The following is a 23,028-nucleotide window of genomic DNA, read 5'->3' on the forward strand; positions in this document are numbered from 1 at the left end:
CCCTACGATAACATGGAAGTCACTTAGGCTGCTGTAAAACACAGTGGCATCTCGCATAAGGATGGTTTTATGGACTGAGAGCCAATGTTAAAGATCTGGGTGTGGGGGGGGGGCGGGGGCAGTCTGGGCTAAACAAGCACAGTATCTTTGGTGTTGTGATTTATTTAAAAATGCCACAAAGAGAAGTCACATCACGCAACAGGGCTAACTTGGAAGGTTTATTGGAAGAGGAGAGAGAAGGGGTAGAAAAGGGGGCAGGGGAGCAGAGAAGGGGGCAGAGGAGCAGAGATGGTCCCTGGGACAAGAGTGGTGGGAGGGAGAGAAGGAGAGGGGGAGGAAGGGAGGAAGGGAGAGGGAGGCAAGGCCCACCTTTTAAAAGAGAACACAGCCGGGCGGTGGTGGCGCACGCCTTTAATCCCAGCACTCGGGAGGCAGAGGCAGGCGGATCTCTGTGAGTTCGAGACCAGCCTGGTCTACAAGAGCTAGCTCCAGGACAGGCGCTAAAGCTGCAGAGAAACCCTGTCTCGAGAAAATAAATAATAAATTAATAAATAAATAAATAAGTAAAAGAGAACACAGTGAATGTGCACAGGAGGTGCTCTTAGTGACTACAGCTGAGGATGTTTCCTGTGAGGACCCCAAGGGCAGGCCAGTGCAGATGCCTGAATACTAACACTCCTGTCAGGACCCCAAGGGCAGGCCAGTGCAGATGCCTGAATGCTAACATTCCCCTCTTTTGCTTATTATAGAAAGGTGGGGCGTTAGGAAGGGTTAGCAGGTGAGGTGGGGATGAGGACGATGTGTTCTGGAGACTGTTTCCTGCTGACCTGGGGGGCCACTAATCGTATTTGGGGGACCTGAGAAAGCTGGGGTGCTGCCCACGTCCTGGAGTATCTGGCTGTTTGACTTCACTGTCTAGGCTCTGTGGAACTTTTTGTTGCCCCTTGGACCTGGGAAACACCATTCAAGATGGATCCAAGTCGACTCCCTGGAGCTCACAAGAACTTTAAGTTTACAGAGATCAGTTTTAGACATATCAGAAAGCAACTAAAGAGAATTTAAAATCTTGAATTTAAAATTCGGCTAAGGATGTCACTTGTCACTTGCTGTGCAGCTGGATGACCTGAGTTTGATCCCCAGAATCCATGTAAAGGTGAACGGGAGAGCCAACTTTGCCAAGTTGTCTTTTGACCTACACACACATACCACATACACATCACACACACGTACACACACCACATACACTATATACACATACCACACATGACACACGCATCAAGTACACCATACACACCACATGCCACACCACACACCACCACACCACTGTACACATGCCACACACACAGGCACACACTACACACATATATCACACACCACATACATACACATAGACACACACTCCACACATATACCACACCACACACTCATACACCGCACACACACGCATGCACACACACTCCACATATACCATACACCACAAATACTACTCTATACAATATACCATACACACACATTAGGCACACCATACACACCACATAACACCACACATACATTGCACACATACCACACACACATACTACACAAATATACCACACTTATATACACACCACACCATACCATCACAACATACACACACATACATACCCCCCCCACACACACCACACACATATACCACACCAAATAAAGGAAAAACATAAGGGAGAAAAAAAATCCCCCAGACAAACTCAGTTCCCCAAAGTGTGAGTTAAATAATCCCTTTTTCTTTATGATTCTGTACAGAAGATTTTGTTTTAACAGCAGAAGATAGACTCCTTTTGGAGTTTCTGACTTTTAATAAACGTAACTGGTACCCATCTTTTCCATATGGGCACCCGTGGGACCTTGCCCTCCTCTGTGTATGGCTAACGGTTTTCTGTTTCTTGAGACAGCTGTGAGTCTCTCTCCTCAGCTCCTCCTAGCAGCTGAGACTCTGAGGCATGCACCACCCACAATGCTTGGCTGCCTCTCACTTGGGAAAAAAAAATCAAACTGGGTGTGGCTGTGCTTGGAAAATAGAAAGGAATAAAAGAAGTTCAAGGCCAGCCTTGACCAGCTAGTGAGATACCAATTCAGGCTACTTAAGATCCTGTCTGAAAAAACTAAACACAAACAAACAATTTCAGTTTATTGGAACTCTTGATATTTAGGACGTCAATCACCCTGAGAACATCTGCAGTTCCTTCCAGGAGGCACAGGATCTTAAGGTTCCAGCAGGTAAAAATGTACAAGTCCAGAACAAAACAGATTATTAAATAAATTCTAAGATCGCATATGAGCGTGACCATGTGCATTTACTAAAGCACACTTCCTGGCAAGGACTGTCAGAAGCACAGTGTGTGTATTCCCCTCTGGTATTGTCAGTGGCTGTCCAGCTGCTCTTGGAGAGACAATATTTTCCAGCCAGGCTTGTTGCCTGGTGCTGGGGGTCCCAGTGCAGGTCATGACCGTGTGGTAGCACCTTACCAAACAAGCACCTCCCCAGCCCATGGTGGGGAACCTTGACTGCCAACCTGGCAGGATAGAAAAGCATCAAGGGGTGTGTCTGGGAGGGCGCGTCCAAGAAAAGAGTGAGCTAGGGGGAAGAGCCGCCCTGAATCCCATCCCATCGACTGAGGGTCCAGACAGAATAAGAAAAAAGGGAGAAACCTGCTGAGGACGTTCTCTCCTCTTTCTGTCTTGACATGGGCTATCCTGCTCTGTTACTCCCCAGACCCCCTCCACCTCACCTCCAGCACCATGATGGACAGAATCCCGTGAGGCCACGGGCTGGCAGCAATCTTCCCTCTGCTTGTGCCAGCCATTCTCTCACAGCCACGAGGACAGCACGGCCTCTGAAAAGGAAGCCTCGGCTGAGGATGGCTTTGCTGGCTCCCGTGTAATCCTCCCATCTGGCTGTGATGTGAGGAGGGATGCAGAGTGGCCTGTGGTAGGCATGGAAACGAGGCTGAGCAAGCATCTGCCTCGGCTGTCTGTGGATCTTTCAGGGGAGAACGCCTTACCTCCTACACCAGCACATGTGCTCATGCACACACAGACACATGGGCAGGTGCGTGTACATTCGGCAGGTGCTCTGGGCCTTTGTGCCAAAAGGCCTGGGACAGTGGTCTTGCTTTCCTTCTCTGTAAAATGAGCTTGTGTGGTGTGCTAAGTCTCAGAAACTGATCCTCCCCAAACCTACAGCTCTTCTAGATTCCAGCACGGTCTTTGTCCCTTTAAGTCTATCCTCTACTCTGGAGGGACCCCTTCCTCAAACCCTTTTTGACTTCTTGAGAATGTGACTTTTGATGCTACGTGTTGGTGGCACACACCTTTCTAATAATCCCAGCACTCGGGAGGCTGAGGTAGGAGAATCTCTAAGTTTGAAGTCAGCCTGGTCTACAAAGCGAGTTCCAGAACAGTCAATGCTGTTACACAGAGAAACCCTGTGTTGAAAAAATCTCTCTCTCTCTCTCTCTCTCTCTCTCTCTCCTCTCTCTCTCTCATCTCTCCTCTCTCTCTCGGTGTGTGTGTGTGTGTGTGTGTGTGTGTGTGTGTGAGAGAGAGAGAGAGAGAGAGAGAGAGAGAGAGAGAGAGAGAGAGAGGAGAGAGAGAGAGAGAAAGAGAGAGAGAGAGAGAGAGAGCCCTTTGTTCTCACCCAGGGCCTGACTGACTACCAGTAGAGCCATGGAAGTTTCTGTGGCAAGGCTGCTCATACATCTTGACTAATGCTCTAGCAACCTCCTTGGAAGGGGCCGATGGACCATGGTAAGCCATGACACGCTATGGCATGATGGTTACCCACCATATGACCAGAAGCGGCATGAGATGACTGGTAAGATGCTGGCAGATCAAGTGGTAGCATTTGGTAACTATGGTGACAGCGTGGGCTAGAGTAGTGACGTCTGGCATGGCTGGTCTGGAGAGCCTTCACCCTGTCAGCCGCAGGGCGGCTGCGGCAGAGGACTGGTTTGTCAAATGGTGAGAATGAGAGCCAATTACACACACAGCCCCGTTAAGTCTTTCACACTTGGAAAAAGATGTCTGTAAGAAGGAGTGGTGGTGTGGAAGAGGCTGGAGAGACGGCCTTCAGTGGTTAAGAGTGCTTGTTGCTCTTGCAGGAGACCAGAGTTCAAGTCTCTGTGGGAGCTGGAAGGCTCAAAACTGCCTGTATAACTCCAGCCTCAGGGGATTCTATGCTCTCTTCTGGTTTCTGGGGGCACCTGCACGCACGCGTGCGCGCACACACGCACACACACACACCAAATAAACAAAACGAAAAAATGAATTGGAGCCAAGGCTGAGATGGGGCCATGTGGCTAGAACTTTGTAGATCCCTGCAGCTTCCTGCTGACTGCAGCAGTTCCTCCCTCAGTTCTGGAAAACGAGTCTTTCCTTGCCCTATCTCCTGGGACAGCCTTCTATAAGGAGGGTGATGCTCTAGTCCAGCCTAGGAGGAGTACAAGGCTCATTCTCAGAGAACCACGCACACGTTCAAGAAGCGGCCAAAGCTTGCCAGACACCTGGGTTGTATTCTGGGAGGTTAGATTAAGGAAGACAAACTTGGGGGTTAAATAGGACCAAACTAATTGATGTAGGCATCTTCATTCAGTCCCGGGGTTGTGTGGATTTGAGGCTTGGTGTGGTTTGACCTGGATAAATTGGTTATTTAAACTACCCAGTGCTCAGTGTCTTCGCTCAGGGGATCAGTTCTGGGAGGAAGGCCCCATTCCTATGGGCTATGGTCCTGGACTGAATATAAAGGAGGTAGCAAGGAACTGAGGAGATGGAGTGGTTAAAGTGCTTCTTACAAAAGCAGGAGGAGGGCTGGAGAGATGGCTCAGCGGTTAAGAGCATTGCCTGCTCTTCCAAAGGTCCTGAGTTCAATTCCCAGCAACCACATGGTAGCTCACAACCATCTGTAATGAGGTCTGGTGCCCTCTTCTGGCCTTCAGGCATACACACAGACAGAATATTGTATATATAATAAATAAATAAATAAATATTTAAAAAAAAAAAAAAAAAAAAACAAAAGCAGGAGGACCAGAGTTTGAATCCCCAGCACCCATATCAGGTGGGTGTGTGGCTCACTTGTAATTTCAGCCTTTGAGTGAGGACGGGTCACTGAGACTGGAAATTCTGGTGACGTCTGGGTTCAAGTGAGAGACCCTGTCATCAAGATGAATGGAGTGGAAGATTCTTGACATCAGTCTGGGTCTCCACACACACACGCACACGTGCATGTGAAAAAACACACAAACACAGACACACATGCACGAATCCACACATACACACAAAAGGATGAAGAGAAGCCGGGCGGTGGTGGCGCACGCCTTTAATCCCAGCACTCGGGAGGCAGAGGCAGGCGGATCTCTGAGTTCGAGGCCAGCCTGGTCTACAAGAGCTAGTTCCAGGACAGGCTCTAGAAACTACAGGGAACCCCTGTCTCGAAAAACCAAAAAAAAAAAAAAAGGACGAATAGAAATGAACTGACGTAAGCACTCATGACTCTGCTTCTGTGGACACGGGCACATCCGCCTTGATTTCCCAGCAGAGATGGTGCGCCCTCAGACTGAGAGCCAAAATAACCTTCCCTTCCTCGAGCCGCTTCTGTCCTTGTTCTTTCATGGCACCAAGGAAGGGAACGAGGTGGCATCCACCTTTGATCCTTGTGATGGCTCAAACGCAAACAGCCCCCATTTAGACTCATATATTTGAGTGTTCGGGTCCCAGTTGGTGAATGGTTTAGGAAGGATTGTAGGTGTGGCTTTGTAGGAGGAGGTGTGTCCATGGGCTGCAGGGGTCGGGAGGTTTCAAAGCCTACACCAGACCAGGTCTTGCTCTCTTTCTGCTGTGCCCTGTGGATAAAGTATAATCTCTCAGCTATAGCTACAGTGCCATGCCTGCCTGCCTGTCGGTTGCCATGTTTCCCACCATGATGATCATGGACTAACCTTCTGAAACCATAGGCCCTCAATTAAATTCTTTATTTTATGAATTGCCTTGATCGTGATGTCTCTTCAGAGCAACAGAACAATGACCAAGGCAATCCCCAAATATTATCTTCACTGTCCCTGATTATCCTCCGTTTATCTCTGACATTATAACCCAAGGGTCATCAGTCATCACGATAAAGTTCTAAACACTAGGCCAGCCCATTACCTGACCAACAGGATGGCAATTGGGCCCAGTGTGTAGGAAGCCGTACGTGATATACGTTCTTAAGAATGTTTGCTAAGGGAAGGCAGGCCGGTGGGATGGCTGACAATCTGAGTTTGCTCCTCAGGACCTACACAGTGGAAGGAGAGAATCAACTCTCACAAGATGCCCTCTGGTCTCTGCAAGCACACACACTCATGCAAAGTAAAGAAAAATGTACTACAATTTTTTAAAAATCCAATAAAGGAGGAAAATAAGTCCCACAAAAAAAATCAGGGACTGTTATGTCAATGAGGCTTGAAGAGGACCCAGGGGTTCAGGGCCTGTCTTTCCTCTAAGATGAGCGACCAGTGACCTCTTCACACTGCCCTCAGAGGAAGAGGCAAAGGATAGGCTTCTGTGGGACTTTGAATTTGCGGGGAGGAGGTGGGGGTGGAGAGATGGGATGGACAATATATACCACATCCAGCTGTGCTGCCAAGGCCATTTTCTGTGAACTCCACGAGACTGCCACCTTGGGGAAGAGACCCTGAAGCAGGTGCAGGCTGCAGAGGACACTGTCCAGTCACGTGAGCATTCTGCATGAGAAGAGGCCACGGCAGAAGGATGTCGGGTGGACAAGCGCCAATAGGAGTCTCTGGCACGACAGACCCTCAAGGTTTTCTAGTAAATCATGCCAGCGACTTGTGCCAGTAACTTGTCTCCATTTGGAAAGTAGCTCCTGGCTCACACTGGACATGGTAGGGACAGAATGCCTGACTGTAGGACCCCAAGTGACCCCTGGAACCAGAGCCCATCGCATAAGATTGGACACACATGTTGGCGTTCCATTATTAAACAGCAGCGACGAGGTCAGGTCTGGACAAGCCCGGAAAGCACAGGAAACCGCGTGAGCAGGCAGTTCAGATTCCCCTGGCACCCCACTTGCTGCTATGGCAGTTCTCCCTAGCGCACACGTGAGCTGCTGTCCCATTAACTTGAAGGACGAGGCACAGATAGGATTGCTGTATATGCGTGTGTGTGTATATAGATAGTTATAGACATAGACATAGGTAGTCTGTATATATACGTATAGTTATATAGTTTATTTTTTATTACCTTAAATTTTTTAGTATAATTTATTCTACCTCACGTTCACTGGTGTTTTGCCTGCACGTGTATCTGTGTGAGGGTGTCACACGCCATGGGACTGTTGTGAGCTGCATCGCAGGTGCTGGGCATTGAACCTGGGTCCTCTGGGAGAACGGGCAGTGCTCACCTCTGCACCAGATCTTCACGTGGATGCTGGGCATCCAAGCACAGCAGAGGACAGCTGGCTAGAAAGACCTTTCTCTTCTCCCATACATGAGTTCCAAGAAACAAACTCAAGTCATCAGGCTGGGTGACAAACGCCCTTACCCACTGAGCCATCTCTCCTGTATGCCACCACCAGGCTGGCCTTGAACTCAAGGAGGTCCACCTACCTGTCTCCCATGTGCTGGGATTAAAGGAGTGTGCCACTATGGCTTGCTCCTCCACTTTATTGAGGGGCTGGCAGGGACTCTCACCCAGTGGAGCTTGCTGATTCAGCTAGAATGGCTGGCTAGCGGTTCCTGGGTTGTCTCCTTCCCGCTACACCCCCCACCCCGCCCCAGCCTTGAGATGACAGCAGCACACCTCAAGACAGCTCTCGATGTGAACGCTGGGCATCTGAACACCAGTACACATAGTCAGAAGATTTAAAAATAGAGAGATTGGAGGCTGGGGAAAGGGTGCTGTAGTTTGAGAACCATCGCCCTGGGGGTAACAGCTCCTTCCCCTTTTCTTTGTAAAGGAACAGTTGCTGACTCAGGGGTCTAAGTGCATACTAATGACCCCGACTGGCATTCCCACCTGGTCGCTCCTGCCAGTACCGCATTTCTGGATGCCACAGAATGTCTCCCATGGTCTGCCTCCTGCCATTTGATGGAGACCATCTGCAGTATTCTGTAGACTGCCATGTCCCAAGGACTCCTGCCGTTAGCAGGACTGACTGGAGAGAACATGGTAGGCTGGGAGGGAAGACTTCCGCCTAAGTTTGGGCTTCTGATAGGCAATGATGCAGTGTGTGCTTCAAAACAGTAGCTAGTATATGGCACTACTGGTTTTTGTTTTGTTTTGTTTTGGTGTGTGGCTATGAAGTCCCAGGTAGGGCTCAAAGAATCCCCTACTTCAGCCCACCAGGTAAAATCCCAACCAGAGCTGGGCGGTGGTGGCGCACGCCTTTAATCCCAGCACTCGGGAGGCAGAGGCAGGCGGATCTCTGAGTTCGAGGCCAGCCTGGTCTACAAGAGCTAGTTCCAGGACAGGCTCTAGAAACTGCAGGGAAACCCTGTCTCGAAAAACAAAAAAAAAAAAAAAAACAACAAAAAAAAAAACAAAAAACAAAAAAAAAAAAACACCCAACCCCAACCAGTCATGGCATTGCCCATGGTAAGAACAGAAAACCAGGTATGATGGTGGCACATGCTTGTTGTGAGATAATGCTTTTGTACACTGTAAAGATTTGTCACGCATATTGGTTTAATAAAATGGTGATTGGCCAGTAGCCATGCAGGAACTATTGGCAGGACAACTAGACTAAGAGGATTCTGGGAAGAGGAAAAGCAGAGACTCAGTTACTAGCCAGACACAGAGGAAGCAAGATGAGAATGCCTCACTGAGAAAAGGTACCAAGCCACGTGACTAAACATAGACAAGAATTATGGGATAATTTAAGTTGTAAGGGCTAGTTAATAATAAGCCTGAGCTAACAGGCCAAATAATTTATAATATAAGCCCCTGGCCATTGTCCTTAGGAACCCCAATGACTAACTTTTTGAAAAGGTTTTTGTGCAAGACATTAGGTATCTTTCTCAATCCCTCTCCACTTTAATTTTGAGACAGGGTCTCTCTTTCTTTGAGCCTTAAGTGTATCAGTGGTGGTTGGCTACCTGGCTCCAGGGATTCCCCCTGGCCTGGCCTCCTCAGTGCTGGCATTGTCTGCTAAACTGATTTTTTACATGTATCCTGGGGGTTGTCTAAACTTGGGTCCCTATGTTGTCTGAAAAACACTTTAACCACTGAGCCATATTCCCAGCCAATTATTTTATGTCTCCCTCTGTAGTTTAGGCTGCCTCAGAGTTGTGGCGATCCCTGCCTCAGCCTCTGAAATACTGGGATTATTGGGATTGCAGGTGTGAGCTCCCATCCTCAGTTTGTGATGATTAATGTTTCAAGTTCATCCCTGAGAAGAACTGGAAAATGGCAGGGATGCAGTGTTGCTGAGATTTTTGTTTCCCATGTAAGGATCGTGTGCTTTCCTCCTTTCATGAAAGACAAATTGACATGAAAATCTTCATTATTGTTGGTTTTCTGAGATGGGGTTTCTCTGTGTAGCTCTGGCTGTCCTGGAACTCGCTCTGTAGACCAGGCTGGCCTCGAACTCGGATCCACCTGCTGCTGCCTCCCTAGTGCTGGGACTAAAGGCGTGTGCCACCACCGCCTGGCGAGATTTATATTTTTATTTATGTATATGTGTATGCTGGTATGAGTTTATGTGCACCATGTGTGTGCAGTGGCCACAGAGGGTTGGATCCTCTGAGTTGGAGTTGAGCTGTTAATCACCAAGCCATCCCAGTCGGGAAAATCCAAGCGGAAATTCTGATCCGCAGGTAGCTGTGCTGTTGTTTATGGATTCAGCCGTGGCTGGACATGACCCTTCCAGAACCACAGCTCTCTTTTCAAGTGTGGCTCTAGAACCTTTTACTGTGGCTATCCTTGAGACGGGGTGTGGCCTTGGAGCCCCAGGTTGGCCTCAAGGAACCCCTCCACCTCTACCCCTCCTGCCGGGGATCAGGCAGAGTCCTGCGCTGGTTGAGGGGTGGGGGATGTTTCCCTAAAGTGAGCTCTATTGGGTCTCATCCTTGGTGGGTATTCACAACACTGCCAGCACCTTTGGAGTGTTCCAGCGGTTCCCTGCTGGGACATCAACACAGGGATGTAATGTGGTCCTTTCCTATAATCCTTTTGGCATGGCCCCCTTCAGACATCCTCAGTAAAGTCAGCTCTGAATCCAGGTCCCAGGCTGGGCAGAGCCTCTTGGACAGTACAGATTCCTCTGGGCTGAGAGCTCACTGCCCTCTGGTGGCCAACTACTGGAAATGCCGCTCAGTTCCCAGCTCTGCATTACACACAACAGGGTACATACAGGGACTGTATGGTCCTGCTTTCCCAGATGAGAGCACAGGGCTTCAGAGGCTTTGCACTGCCCTCAGATCCCAAACATAAACTACAAGGTCCCATCTTTCCCCTCTGTTCCTCAGAGCCAGACTTACTGCCTTTTATCAAGCAGAGCAAACAGACTTGTTAGGGAAAAGGAGAGAAAACTCGCACTGGCCTCCCTTGGGCCTGAATGTCTCCCACTGGCGGGAGCCAGCCCTGGGTGCCAGTCAGGAGTCTCCCTGATAACAGCCTGCTGCCCCCACTCACACACCAGGGTTTCTAGCCGTGTGGGCACTGGGAACCGCTGCCCTTCAGCACCGAGCTGAGGCCCTGAGCGCAGACATTGTACCCCATCACACCGTATCTCCAGCACTTGGCACACGGTATCAACCCCACCAGCAGATGATGGTGGTGTCTCTGTGCCAGGCTCTGAACCTAGTTCCTCAGGTGCCTTTGTTCCCAGCAAGCAGCCCTGAACTCTTATAAAAAACTCACATTGATTTATTAGAATATGAAAAAGGTTCAGTTTCTTTTGTACAGGTGCAGAGCGGCGGCAGCTGCAGTGGCTTTGTACATGGTTGTCGATGTCACCTTGCATGGCAACTCCTGCCCAAAACAGCACTTGCATGGAGAAGAGACAGCATGGCCCCATCCCCTAGGAGGAACCCCTCTGACTACTGCACAATCCTGGGAAGGGAGTGCTTGGGGGCTGGACAGGCACCCATGGGCTTGTGCCCAACCATGGTGGCAGAAGGGAGTATGTGCTTATGAGCAAAGGCCTCTGGGGTCCAGTGCTCTGTCTACTCCAGCAGCCCTGGCCAGGACAGGGCACCCTCAGCGGAAGCCTTATTCCCAGGGCTGGGCTTTACTACAAGCTATGTATGCAGGTAAGAGAGGGGTCTGGATGGGGGTGGGGGTGGAACAGGCCAACAGAAGTAAAGCAGGCCCGTGAGCAAGGTACCCCTTGCTCGTGAGCTTGAATCCCGACAAGTTGGGCCACATCTCAATCAGTGCCGTGGGCAAGAGCCCAGCAGGCAGAGGTTCGATTTAGGGGAAGGTGGTAGACAGCAGGAAGGAAGGAGGAAGGGAGGTGGGACTGACTGGTGTGGAGGTCTCCAAGGGTCTGAAAACAGGAGTGCCTCTGTGCAAACGGAATCGTACTTACGTGGAGGTGCAAACAATGTAAGAAGGCAGCACTACCTGGAGCCCGGGCAGCCCTCCCAGCACCAGCCCCAGAAGGCCCGTGGTCCTCATCCCCCGAGTCACAGCACCCAGCAGGAGCTCAGAGGTACCCTGAGCCAGCAGCTCAGAGTGAGGGCAGCTCAGGTGGCGGGCCAGGGTGCCATGGCTGGCAGGAATAGCGTGGGTCGGCCATGGGTCCCCCTCTGTCTCCCAACCACATGCCTGTTGTCCTCTGATTCAGGAGGCCCCGTCAAAGCCAAGGAAGGTTCGTCTCCTTCCTTTCCTGGTAGGGCCACAGTGGAGCCAGTGGCTCTTTGGTTAGAAATGATGATCAAAGATGGAAAATTGGTCTGGATGAAGAGAGGGCTGTGGGAAGGGAGGGCCTCGTGGAGCCCTGGTTCCAGGACGAGAGAGCCTGGATCTAGAGAGGGCAGAGCCTGCCTCACCAGCCAACTCTCTGCCCAATGGTTGGAAAGGCAGTTCTGGTGGGAGAGGACACTTCCCAGGAGGCAGGGGCAAGCCGTGCTGCAGTGGGGGCTGTGGACCCAGCTGCCATGCGTAGGAAGGGGGCAGGACCAATCCAGGTCAAAGGGCAAGGGGAGCACCCAGCCCCCACTCTGTGGGAGAGTCTATGGGACACCCACTGGCCTGGGCCTACTGCCCTTTGGGGATGAAAGGCTCTCCCTCCCCGGGCTCGGGGTGAGGGCCTGGGTCACTGAGGCAGCGCTGTATCCTCTGGGAGCTGGGGCTGTCACTTGGTCCAGGAGTGAAGACATCATCGGTGCCTGGAGATGAGGGCTCCTTGCTCCGCATCATGATGACACCATCCTCATCTTCATCTTCCTCCTCTCGAGTCATCCTTGTTGGATTCCGGTTTAGTCCTAGGACCTTGCCCTTCAACTCCTCATTCACCAGGTCCACAGACTCGGGTGACTGTGGGGACGCTGGGTCGATGGTGATAACAGGCAGATCTGCCTTGGGCTCATAGGCCAACGGATCTGCGGGTTGAAATCAAAGCATGGACGGGTGTACGGGCTCCCCTCCCCCACCCCAGCCCTGCTCAGTGTGTGCCACACCTCAGGGACCCCTTCAGCCTGTGCTAGTGGCTCTCAGACCTTCCCATGAGTGCATCTGTGTCTAAGGGCTTCATGCCTGTTACCAGCTGCTCTTCCATCACACGGTTGCTCTCCTTGGGCCAGGGGTTCCCACTGGTGTCCAGCTTTGGGACTGGAGAGATGGCTCAGCAGTTAAGAGAACTGGCTGCTCTTCCAGAGGACCAGGGTTCAATTCCCAGCACCCACATGGCAGCTCATAACTGTCTGTAACTCCAGTTCCAGGGGATCTGACACCCTCACACCAATGCACATAAGATAGTTAAATAATTTTCTTTTTAAGAGAAAGAAATGGGGCTCTTTCCCGAGCCATGACCTGCAGGCCTACGACTGCCCCCGTTCCTCTTCATGGACTAGTGACTTCTGCCTCCCTGCCTCCCTACCGGATGCTCTGTGCTGTTGCCCACTGCAGTCCTCACCCTGAGTTCCCCCCTACCCCTGGCAGCACCTCTGTGCCTGGGTTTCAGAGCAGAGCTATGCTGCCCTCTCTGTGAACACCCAGCCCTCCCAGTGTGGGCATAACTCAAGGCTTGAGAAGACGTCATGATGAGAAAAGCTCATCTTCCCCTATGATTCTGAGGCTCTCCCTGGCACAAACACCGAGCCTGAGGGCCTCTTTAACCTTACCTGAGCCTATACGGGCCCGCGACATGGTGGGTGAGTCTAGCTTGTGGGCTGGCACCGTCAGGTAGTTGCTGATCTGACAGAGAGAGTAGACAGGGTGAGTGTGGGCAGTGGGCTGGCAAAAGTCCTCTGCAAGACACTGAGACAATGGTTTCTCGATGGGCACTCCCTTTGCCCGTACTGGCACCCACAATGACACTTCGGGGCCTTCAGGGAATTTGTCCCAGGCTCTCAGCAAGCTGTGCCACCTTCCTGGGCAAACTCAAACAGATCTACTTTGTGCTAGCCTTGCCTCCAGCCCACAGCTGACCCCAAGAGTCTAGATTAAAACAATAGCAATAAAACACAACCCGGGGTGGCATGTCGAAGTCCCGTATGGCCCCCAGTACTGCAAACCCAATACCCGGCAGCTGAGCTCAGCTCCTTACCTAGCATCAAGCCTTGTGCCCTTCTTGGCACTCTGACTTCTACCAGCTTCTTTAGATTCCTTTCCTCCCAGTGACCCCACCTCAAACTGGCAACCCAGTCACCAAGTCTTGCTTAGCTCCACTTCCCAGTGTCCCCCGAGCTCACTTGTTTCTCTGTCATTTCCACCCTTTCTCCGCATGGTTCCTCGGGGAATAAAGCCCAAAGCCTCACTCCACTGACAAACCTCCCCGGCTGTGTCTATGTCTGAAACAGGTGCACGCCCTCAGAGGAGCCCAGCAGAGCCGGAGGTGCCCTGGGGTGAGAGTGCAGAAAAGGAATCCAGAGTGAAAGGCGGGCCCAGCCTGACAAGCACCTTCTGCTCCAGCTGCCGGGCCTTCTGCCTCCGGAGCAGCATCTGGTTCCAGGCTTCCTCGTAGGGGTCGGCCACCAGCGTGTGTCTGTTGTAGGACCGCAGCTGAGGGAAGAACAGTCATCAGGGGAGGGGAGGGCTCAAGCTGGGCTGGGCGGCCAGGGCCAAGGATGCTCAGAGGAGAACAGCTAAGAAGGCGCCAGGCTAGGGCAGGACCTCACCCGCTGCCGGGTCTTCTGCAGGTTGCTCCTCAAGATTTTGCGGATCTCCTCCTCCTTGTCCTTGGACAGTGCTGGCAATATGCGCTCTGAAGCCATGGACTTGGGGTGGATGTTCCTGGGACAACAGAACACAGGTTAGGTCGCTATTTTGGCAGCAGGAGGCCATGTGGGGGACAGCCCAGGGGTGCATAGCCGAAGTCCTAAGCCCTAGTATGGCTTCAAGTCAAAGGCCACCTTGACTAGCTAAATAACATGGCCCCGGTGGCCATCCCAGGCTATGGCTGGGGGAGCTAACATGGGTACAGACGCTGCCCAGGTTGGCAGTGGCACTCACTGCATTGAGACAGTGGAAACAGCAGACGGGATCTTGCCCATGCCTCCACTTTCCACCAGCTCGATGGCCTGCTTCATCTCCATCTTGTGGTAGAAGGCAATGAGCTGGGGCTCTTTGGAGCGCTCGCCAGCTATCAGACATTTCTTCACGTACTTCTTATTAAACCGGTTGAGCCTGTGGGAGGAGGGAGGTGGATGGGGCTAGTTCCTAGGCATGAAGATGCCCAGGCCCCCAAGGACCCAAACTGTCCTCCCCACCCTCCTGCCCACCAGACCTTCACCTACTTGTCCTTCCAGTGATGGTGGCCATAGTGACCACAGATGTCCTCGATGCCTGTCAGAAGGTGGTCCAGGAACTGAAATGGGCCCAGGGCCAGGTCAAGCCTTACTACTGGACTCCTTCCCTACCCAACCCACCTTCACCCATAGTCTGCTTAGCCGGGGCCCTGTAGTTCCAGGAGTAGCCATGAGGTGGCACCTTTCCCTTACTCATCCTGAAGCCCAGGCCACACACTCTGGTGTGCCCCTCCAACCCCTGTGCAACTAATGACAGAAGTTGGTGTCAAGTAGAGCCAGGGGTGGTATAACAGCCTCTTGGGCTCCCAACTGCTCACACCACACTTCCCCTTCGGCTAGAGTCTGGCAGGGGCTGAGAGATCACCTAGCACTGGGGTGAAGGAGGGTACGCTTAAGGCCCAGCTGCGCCCCAGCTCCAGCCTTCTCTTGCAACCCAAGGCCCAGCCCAGCCTCCAGTACCTGGGTGTGGATCTCCTCATTGATGGAACGCTTAGTTTCTTGCTTTTTCTTCACAGCCAACAGGTCTACCAGGGGCCGAATGGTCATACCCTGGAGGGCAGATGAGAATCAGACATCCTGGTTCTGCTACCCCCACAGGGAGTCTGAGGAATATCCCGTCTTCCTGAGGGGCACCCCCACCCCAAGGCAAGGAGAATCTCCCCTTTGAGGTCCTCAATCTCCCAGGACTGGGCTTCTCACTCTCTACCTCACTATGTAAATAAAGGCAGGTCTTTAAAGTGCACTTCTTCCTGTCAGAGGTCTAACAGCCCAACCTGTGGAACAAGCCTCACTGCCCGTCTAGCTGGGGCCTGGGTTCAGTGTGGGCTCTACCAACAATCAGCTCTGCAGCCCAAGAAGTCAGGCCTACAGACAGAGGGCCACCTCCGCACTGCCCCCTGCAGACAGAGGGCCACCTCCGCACTGCCCCCTGCAGACAGAGGGCCACCTCCGCACTGCCCCCCCACAGGTCCTTCATGTTTCCCTAGGATTTGGGCTTCAACACCTGCAATAGCCCTGAAAGACGGCTCCTTAAAATGTTCCCATTTTACAGACTAGGGAACTGAGCCGTACAGAGGCTGAGGGATTTCCTAGGGCCAGAGAGAGCAGACCCAGAGGCAGGCTGGTTCAAGGGGGTCAGAACCATGCCACCTTCAGTGAAAGTGGGCTTGTGAATCTACCGAACAGACACAACAGCAAAGTGGGGAGAAAGCAGGGCGTCTGAGGATGGAGCGGGGAAAGAGGGCAAAGAGGAGCTCGCCCCTGTGAGAGGACAGACACTGCGCCCACCCAGGAGGTCTCCTCATGTCTTTCTCTCACAGGAAGGCAAAGGGGTGTCCATCTGGCACCGAGTGAGGACTGGTGCCCATGCAAGACAGAGGATGGAAGGAAGAGAAAGAGAGGCCAACAGTTTGTCACCTGTTCTAGGCCAGGGAGAGCAGTGGACAACATACCACACAGACTCCCCTGGAGAGGTGGGTAGAGACGGGTCTCTGCCAAGCCTGGCTCATTTAAATGCCCAGCAGTCACTGACCAGCAGGCTTGAAGGACTCTTGGGGATCATCTGGCTGGGTCTCCTCACCTCACAAATGGAGAACTGAGACACAGAAGGTGTGCCGCCCCAAGAAACACAGCTAGTGGACACTAGCCTGAGCCCAGGCCTCAGGCTTCCTGGCTCAAGAGATGTTCAGCTGCCTGTTCTGCGATGCTAGAAACAACAACCAGGAAACCACTGCAGCCCTGCCCTGAGCTGGGACGGTCACATCCGCGGCCCTCAACAGAGCTGGGTGCACTCTGGTCCTTCACACTCTGACCATTGATTTCACAATGGTCACTACCACAGCTGGGAGCTGAGGCCACAAAGCAGGATGGCTTGCCCAAAGTCATGTGGTGAGTTAGCTACAGGGTACCCATAGCCCTTTCCACCCGAAAAGCCAGGGCCCCCAAGGAAGGGGCGCGCCCATCCTAGGCCCAGCACCTGCACAAAGACTGTGAAAAAGATGACCGTGATGATGGCAGTGAGGAACAGGTCACACATGGGGAAGTGCTTCTTGTCCAGGAGGTAGCCCAGGGAAAAGGCGATGGCCCCTCGCAGGCCCCCATAAGCGATGATGAACTGGTCCTTGGGGGTCAGCTTGACAATGCGGAACTTGTTGATGAACCAGGTCAGGCCCAGCACACCTGCCAGGGAGCAGGCAGAGGAGAGGTCAGGTGGCCCAGGAAGTCCCTCCCACTAAGCCCATTTAGTTCCCTCACTTCCTGGGTCCCTCAGCCCAGGAGCTCCAGCTCACTCAACCCAAGAGCTCGGTGGCTCTTTTAAGGGTTCCCCAGCCTGCAGCTATTCTGAAGATATCCCAGAGGCCTTCAGGGGCTACAGGTCAAGGGACGAGGAGACAATAGAGTGCTAATGAATTGTTCCTTATTAAAACAGATGAGCATGAGGGAAATAACTATCTTATTGTCTCTCCTTTTCTATATATTGGGAACTGTCCGTAATAAAGTGCATTTCACAGTGCAGGCTATGAGGGGAGGGATGCCCCGCATGCCTGAGGTCCTCAGCTTGATCCCCAGCATCACTAAACATACAAACAAAATCTGCTCGCCAACAATAAAAACCCCACAAAGTCTCTTTACAGGCAGCTTACACCTAAAATCCCAGTACTCATGAGGCTGAGGCAGAAGGATTACCAAGAGTTCTAGCCCAGCCTGGTCTACATAGTAAGACCTTATCTCAAACATACAAGAAAACTCCAAACAAAGAACTAAAAAGAAAATGTAGAGAGGGACAGGGAAAGACACCCACTGTGGACCTCTGGCTTCCATGTCCACACACACACACACACACACACACACACACAGGGCTCCGTGTCCACAGACACACACAGAGACTATCACACACAGGGCTCCATGTCCACACACACACACAGGGCTCCGTGTTCACAGACACACACACAGACTATCACACACAGGGCTCCGTGTCCACAATCACACACACAAACCATCACACACAGGGCTCCACGCAAATGTGATGGGAAGCACAGACTTGGCTCTCAGCACAGAGAAAAGGGAGTAAGATACAGAGGAAGCAGTGGCCTAGCCACTGAAGTGAGGACACTCTGCCATATGGGGCAGAACCACAGGCGACACTAGCCTGGTGGCTTTGGGCAAATGTGCTAAGACAGGCTGGGTTTTGAGGGCGTGAGAAAGCCACTGGGCTGTTGGAGCATCGCAAAGCCCTTCACTATGACTCTCTGTGACACCATCCCCAGCATCTTCATACTAACTATGAGGGGGGGGGGCGTCTCTCCCCGCGTGGTCTCTAATGACGTCAGCATCGCAGAGAAGAAATGGGAGCAGCCAGGAACCATTCAGCCAGGAACACACTGCAGTATACACATCCAACAAACTGGCCTCTCCATACACTATACACCTACATCTCAGCCTCTCACACTGTCGTAGACCCCACAACTTAGCCCCTCTACGCCTATACCACAGATACCCCACATCTCAGCCTCTCATGCTGTCATAAACCCCACAACTTAGCCCCTCTACACCTATACCACAGATACCCCACATCTCGGTCCCTCAATACGCTATCATAGATACACCCACACTTTAGCTCCTCTACAGACTGTACTGGACATGTCCCACAACTCAGCACCCTCAATACACTGTACTGGACTCCCACAGGCCACCTCCTCTACATACTGTACCATACGATACAACCTAGCTAGTACTGTACCTTACCACACACACACACAGACAGCACCACACACACACACACACACAGCCTGGCTCCTCCACACAGTCACCATCACACGCACACACACACACAGAGCCTGGCCCCTCTACACAATCACCATCACACACACACACATACACACACACACACACATACACACACACACACACACACACACACAGAGAGCCTGGCCCCTCCACACAGTCACCGTCACACACACACACACACACAGAGAGCCTGGCCCCTCCACACAGTCACCGTCACACACACACTCCTCCCGTGACCTGGGTCTGGCCTCACACTGTATCACAGCCCCTACACAGCGGTCGCACGGTCACACAATCACACGGTCACACATTCCTCCCTCAGCCTGCGTCTGGCCCTTACCCAGGACCCGGGCGATGAGGCAGAAGAGCAGGGTGCTGATGACGAAGGTCCAGTTCCACTGGTGGGAGCCAGCCACGGTGGAGACCCCGAGGAAGATGAAGATGAGGGTCTCGCTGACGCTGCTCCACATCTTCAGGAAGTATTTGATGGTGGTGTGGGACTTGTGAGAGATGTTGGCTTCCACGTAGGGCCGCATCACCACTCCTGAGGCGATGAGGCTGGGGTGGAGAAGGAAAGGGTTCGGGGTGAGCTGCGCCACTGCTAACAGGCTGACCAACCACCTGCCTAAGAAACGCATAAGGACCAGATACCCACTGTGCCTCCTTGACCCTCACATTAAGTATACATGGGGCCAGCGAATTCTTGCATTTTCACACAAGAGACAGGACTTTTGGAAAAATAAAGTCACCTCCACTGTCTAACTGAGGTGAGTCCGCTCAACTCCAGAGCCTTGGCCTCTTCTCCAAGGCCACACTGCACTGCCCAACGTGGTCTCTCGGGTTCACTCCCTCCTTGTACAATGCTCCCAAGGCACAGGATCCCACTAGGGCATTAGTTCTCAACCCTCCTAATGCTGCAACCTTTATAGTTCCTCACGCTGTGGTGACCCCCAAACATATTATTTTTCAATGTATTTCATAAATGTAATTTTGCTACTGTTATGAATCATAATGAAAATATCTGTGTTTTCTGATGGCCCTGGGTGACCCCTGTGAAAGGGTCACCACCCACAGGTTGACAACCACTGCCCTGGGGAACTCTGCATGTTTGTCCCCACTACCCAGAGTCCCCAGTTTAGACTTCCGCTCTTCTTGTCCCTCACTGACTCTTCCCATGGCCCACTGGAAACTCAACAGTGGCCTCAGGGCTTTTGCGACTCAGGCTTGGTAAATGCTGGTAAGCCCTTTCTACGGAGCCTGTGGCAGGACTGAGACCTAAGACTTCAAGCAGCATGAAATTTTGCCTCCTGTGACTGAGCCTAGCCCCAACACAGGTTGCTTTTTGCTTCAGCCTCTTTCAGACAATCTTCAGAATCCTGAACCCCAGAGTCCAATCCGTAACGACCTAGATCATTTCAGTGGATACCAGCGAAGTCTGGAGTCCAGAGTTCAGGTGCTGGGGAGCTCCTTGGTGACCACACAGATGTGGGGATGTCAAGCTAAGTGGCTTCCCCTACCCAGCCCATCACCTGTCGTGCCCGACTCACGCCATGATTCCTGACAGGTGGAAGAGCTCGGCTGACAGGTAAGCCATGTAGCTGTAGAGGAATACGAAGAGCGGCTCGATGACCCGGATGTGGGAGGTGAACCGTGAGGTGAAGGCTGCGATGACTCCATAGACCACGCCCACAAACACCCCACCGAGGGCCACTACAAAGAAGCTCAGGAAGCCAAGGAAGATGTCCGAGATGCCCACATACTCATAGCTGGCAAACTCCTCAAAGAGGTGATAGAGGACCTGGAGAGGGCAGGCAGGCTGGTGGGCAGGAGGGCAGGGCCTGGCCCACGGCTCCCTGGTCATCCCACCCATGCTTATCCTCCCCCACAGCCATGAACATAGCCTGCACACAGCAGAGAAACCCTAGGGCTGAGTATGTATAGAACCTTGGCCTGGGGCTGGGGACTTTCTTCTTTGGAGGCCTGCGGCCCACCCTGCTGGTCATGAACGCAAGCCCTAAAGCTGGGCAGCCAAGCGGCAATCCTTCCTACACACGGCAGGTAACCTAATCTTCTGTGCTTCAGTTTCCAAGAGGTGGGAGCAAGCGCAGTGCCCACGTCATAGAAATAAGCTAGGAGAGTGCTCAGCACGATACTCCCTGTGCTGCTGCCACTGCCGGTGCCACCAGGTCTACGTATCTCACTGCTTGACCTTGTATAAACCGCGGCCTCTCTGGCACAAAGCAGGCCAGTTCCAATATAAACCAGGATAGGACCTGTCGTTAGCCTCTGGAAATGCATGGGCTAGGTCGTATGCAACCTGGGATCCACCAAGAGGGACTGGCAAATCCCCATTTAAACAAGCTGCCCGGGTAGTCCGCAGTGGTCATGACGTTCTGACAGTCTCTATTGGAATGCAGGCCAAGGATACCTATACCCATCTCCTTGCTACAGTGAGGATCAGACATATCAACTAACATGCCGGGGCCACCAAGGGGTAGGACCAGGCCCAGAACCTGTTCCCTCAGTCTCTGGGTTGTGTTCTGAGGGACCGACATGGCGGCTCCCCAGGCTACTCAAATCCAGCCCTAGACAGCTCTGCCAGGAACCAGATGGGGAGTTTCCAGGCCTGGAAGGAAGGGAAGGCAGACAGGAGAGGGTGAAAGGGCAGAGAGCTGATGCCAGGCAGCTTGGGTGCAGCATCACTATCTTGGAAATATGGTGTTTACAGCTGTACCAAGCTCTAGAAAAGGTCCAACTGGGGCCTGGCAGGAAGGGCAGACGCTGGGCACTCGCTGGGCCCTAGTGCTGCTGGTGTTTCACACCTGTCTGGGGGACAGGAGAGGCCTCAGCAGCAGGTGTGCTCTGCCCAAGGCTAACCTCACTCCTGGTCTGGGGATGCTCATGGTCTGCCATACGGGCCACTGGAACAGTACAGAGGCCAGGTCCTCCTTTCTAGCCTACGGCTATGACCAGTGTGACAAGTAGAGAGAGAACACGGGGGAGGCCTGTGGGGGTCATGAGACTATAGCATGTCACACATTAGCTGGTGGGGCTTCCTAATCTTCCATTTCTTCATGCGGTAACACTTGGATCAGAATGCCACGATCCTGGCTGTTCTTTGCTATCTTTCCGCAAGCTAGAGTTACCTAGGAAGAAGACCTTCAGCTGGAAAAATGACTCTCCAGCAGACTTCCTGGAGCCAATGCTATTGGGAATTTTTTTTTATTAAAAGGCTGATGAGGGAGGACGCAGCTCACTAGCTCACTGTGGATGGTACCACCTCTGGGCAGGTGGTCCTGGCTGTACAAGGAAGCAGACTGAGCAAGTCAATAAGCAGCGCTCCTCTACAGCTTCTGCTTCAGCCTCCATCTCCAGGGACCCGGCCTGACTTCCTGTCCTGACTTCCCTCAGTCACGGGATGTGACCTGACCTGGCTGTAGGCTCAAACAAACCCTTTCCTCCTCAGATGCTTTTGCTCTGGTATTTTATCACAGAGCCCAATGGATATGCAAACCAGATAAGGCAAGTTGCATTCAGACTGGAAGCATCTGAACACTGGCCACATGGTCGCCACTGTCACTACTGTCAGGAGATGGCATGGATCCTACACACCCAGATCTGAGTTATCAACTCGAAGAAAGTATGTCACTGTCCCCAGTAGTGTCAACATGAATTCCTATCCAGACTCAGCCGGGCAGGGTTCAACTTAGGTACCGACTGGCTTCAGATACACATTAATAAGAAGAATTCCATTGTGGGAATTCCTTAAGTCAGTAGCCTTTTAGATATCGGCCCATTTTGGGCGTGATCTCAGGACTAGACGTGCACATGAAAATCATGCATGTCCCCTTTTTTCTGCTGGATTCGACTCCCAGCTTCCAGCACACACAGAGGACCACAGATGGCTACCCTCACTGTGAGTTTACCCCCAAATAAATAAACCTTTGTTATACTCCATTCCAGGCTATTGTGGAACTCTTTGATACGCCCACATTTTGGCGCCCAATGTGGCCTGAGCTCACACTACTCCCACCATGAGAAAAAGCAGCAGATGGCTTGGGAGAATTCCTATAGGAATCCCAGGAAAATGACAGGCTAACTTTGGTGCATCCTGCATGAGCTGAGGTTCTTGTGTCCCTTAGCAGGAGCTGTTGCTAAAAAGACCAAGATGGAGAACTGAATGATCAGGCTAGACTCTGCTGTGGTGAGGGGCACGGGAAGACGTGAGGCCAAGGCTAGGAGGCACTCGTCTGTTTCTACTGTAGGTGTTGCATCCAGAGGGGCTGGAGAAGACAGAGTG

General features: G+C 52.3%; 1 protein-coding gene across 1 annotated transcript in view; it reads right to left on the reverse strand.

The window, feature by feature from the left end:
• Positions 1-10,875: 10,875 nt before the first annotated feature.
• Slc9a1 (solute carrier family 9 member A1) overlaps positions 10,876-23,028 on the reverse strand; it is a 57,259-nt gene continuing 45,106 nt past the window's right edge. Inside the window, exons 3-12 of the mRNA XM_038335019.1 lie at positions 20,276-20,526; positions 19,069-19,286; positions 16,918-17,120; positions 15,402-15,491; positions 14,931-15,001; positions 14,647-14,820; positions 14,313-14,427; positions 14,095-14,196; positions 13,317-13,389; positions 10,876-12,575 (exon numbers count right to left, since the gene is read on the reverse strand). Coding sequence (XP_038190947.1) covers positions 12,232-12,575; positions 13,317-13,389; positions 14,095-14,196; positions 14,313-14,427; positions 14,647-14,820; positions 14,931-15,001; positions 15,402-15,491; positions 16,918-17,120; positions 19,069-19,286; positions 20,276-20,526 — 1,641 coding nt within the window. The 3' untranslated portion in view covers positions 10,876-12,231. The remainder of the gene's footprint in view (positions 12,576-13,316; positions 13,390-14,094; positions 14,197-14,312; positions 14,428-14,646; positions 14,821-14,930; positions 15,002-15,401; positions 15,492-16,917; positions 17,121-19,068; positions 19,287-20,275; positions 20,527-23,028) is intronic.

The sequence above is a fragment of the Arvicola amphibius genome, chromosome 6, assembly GCF_903992535.2.
Source record: "Arvicola amphibius chromosome 6, mArvAmp1.2, whole genome shotgun sequence".
In the NCBI taxonomy this organism is placed as follows: Eukaryota; Metazoa; Chordata; class Mammalia; order Rodentia; family Cricetidae; genus Arvicola; species Arvicola amphibius.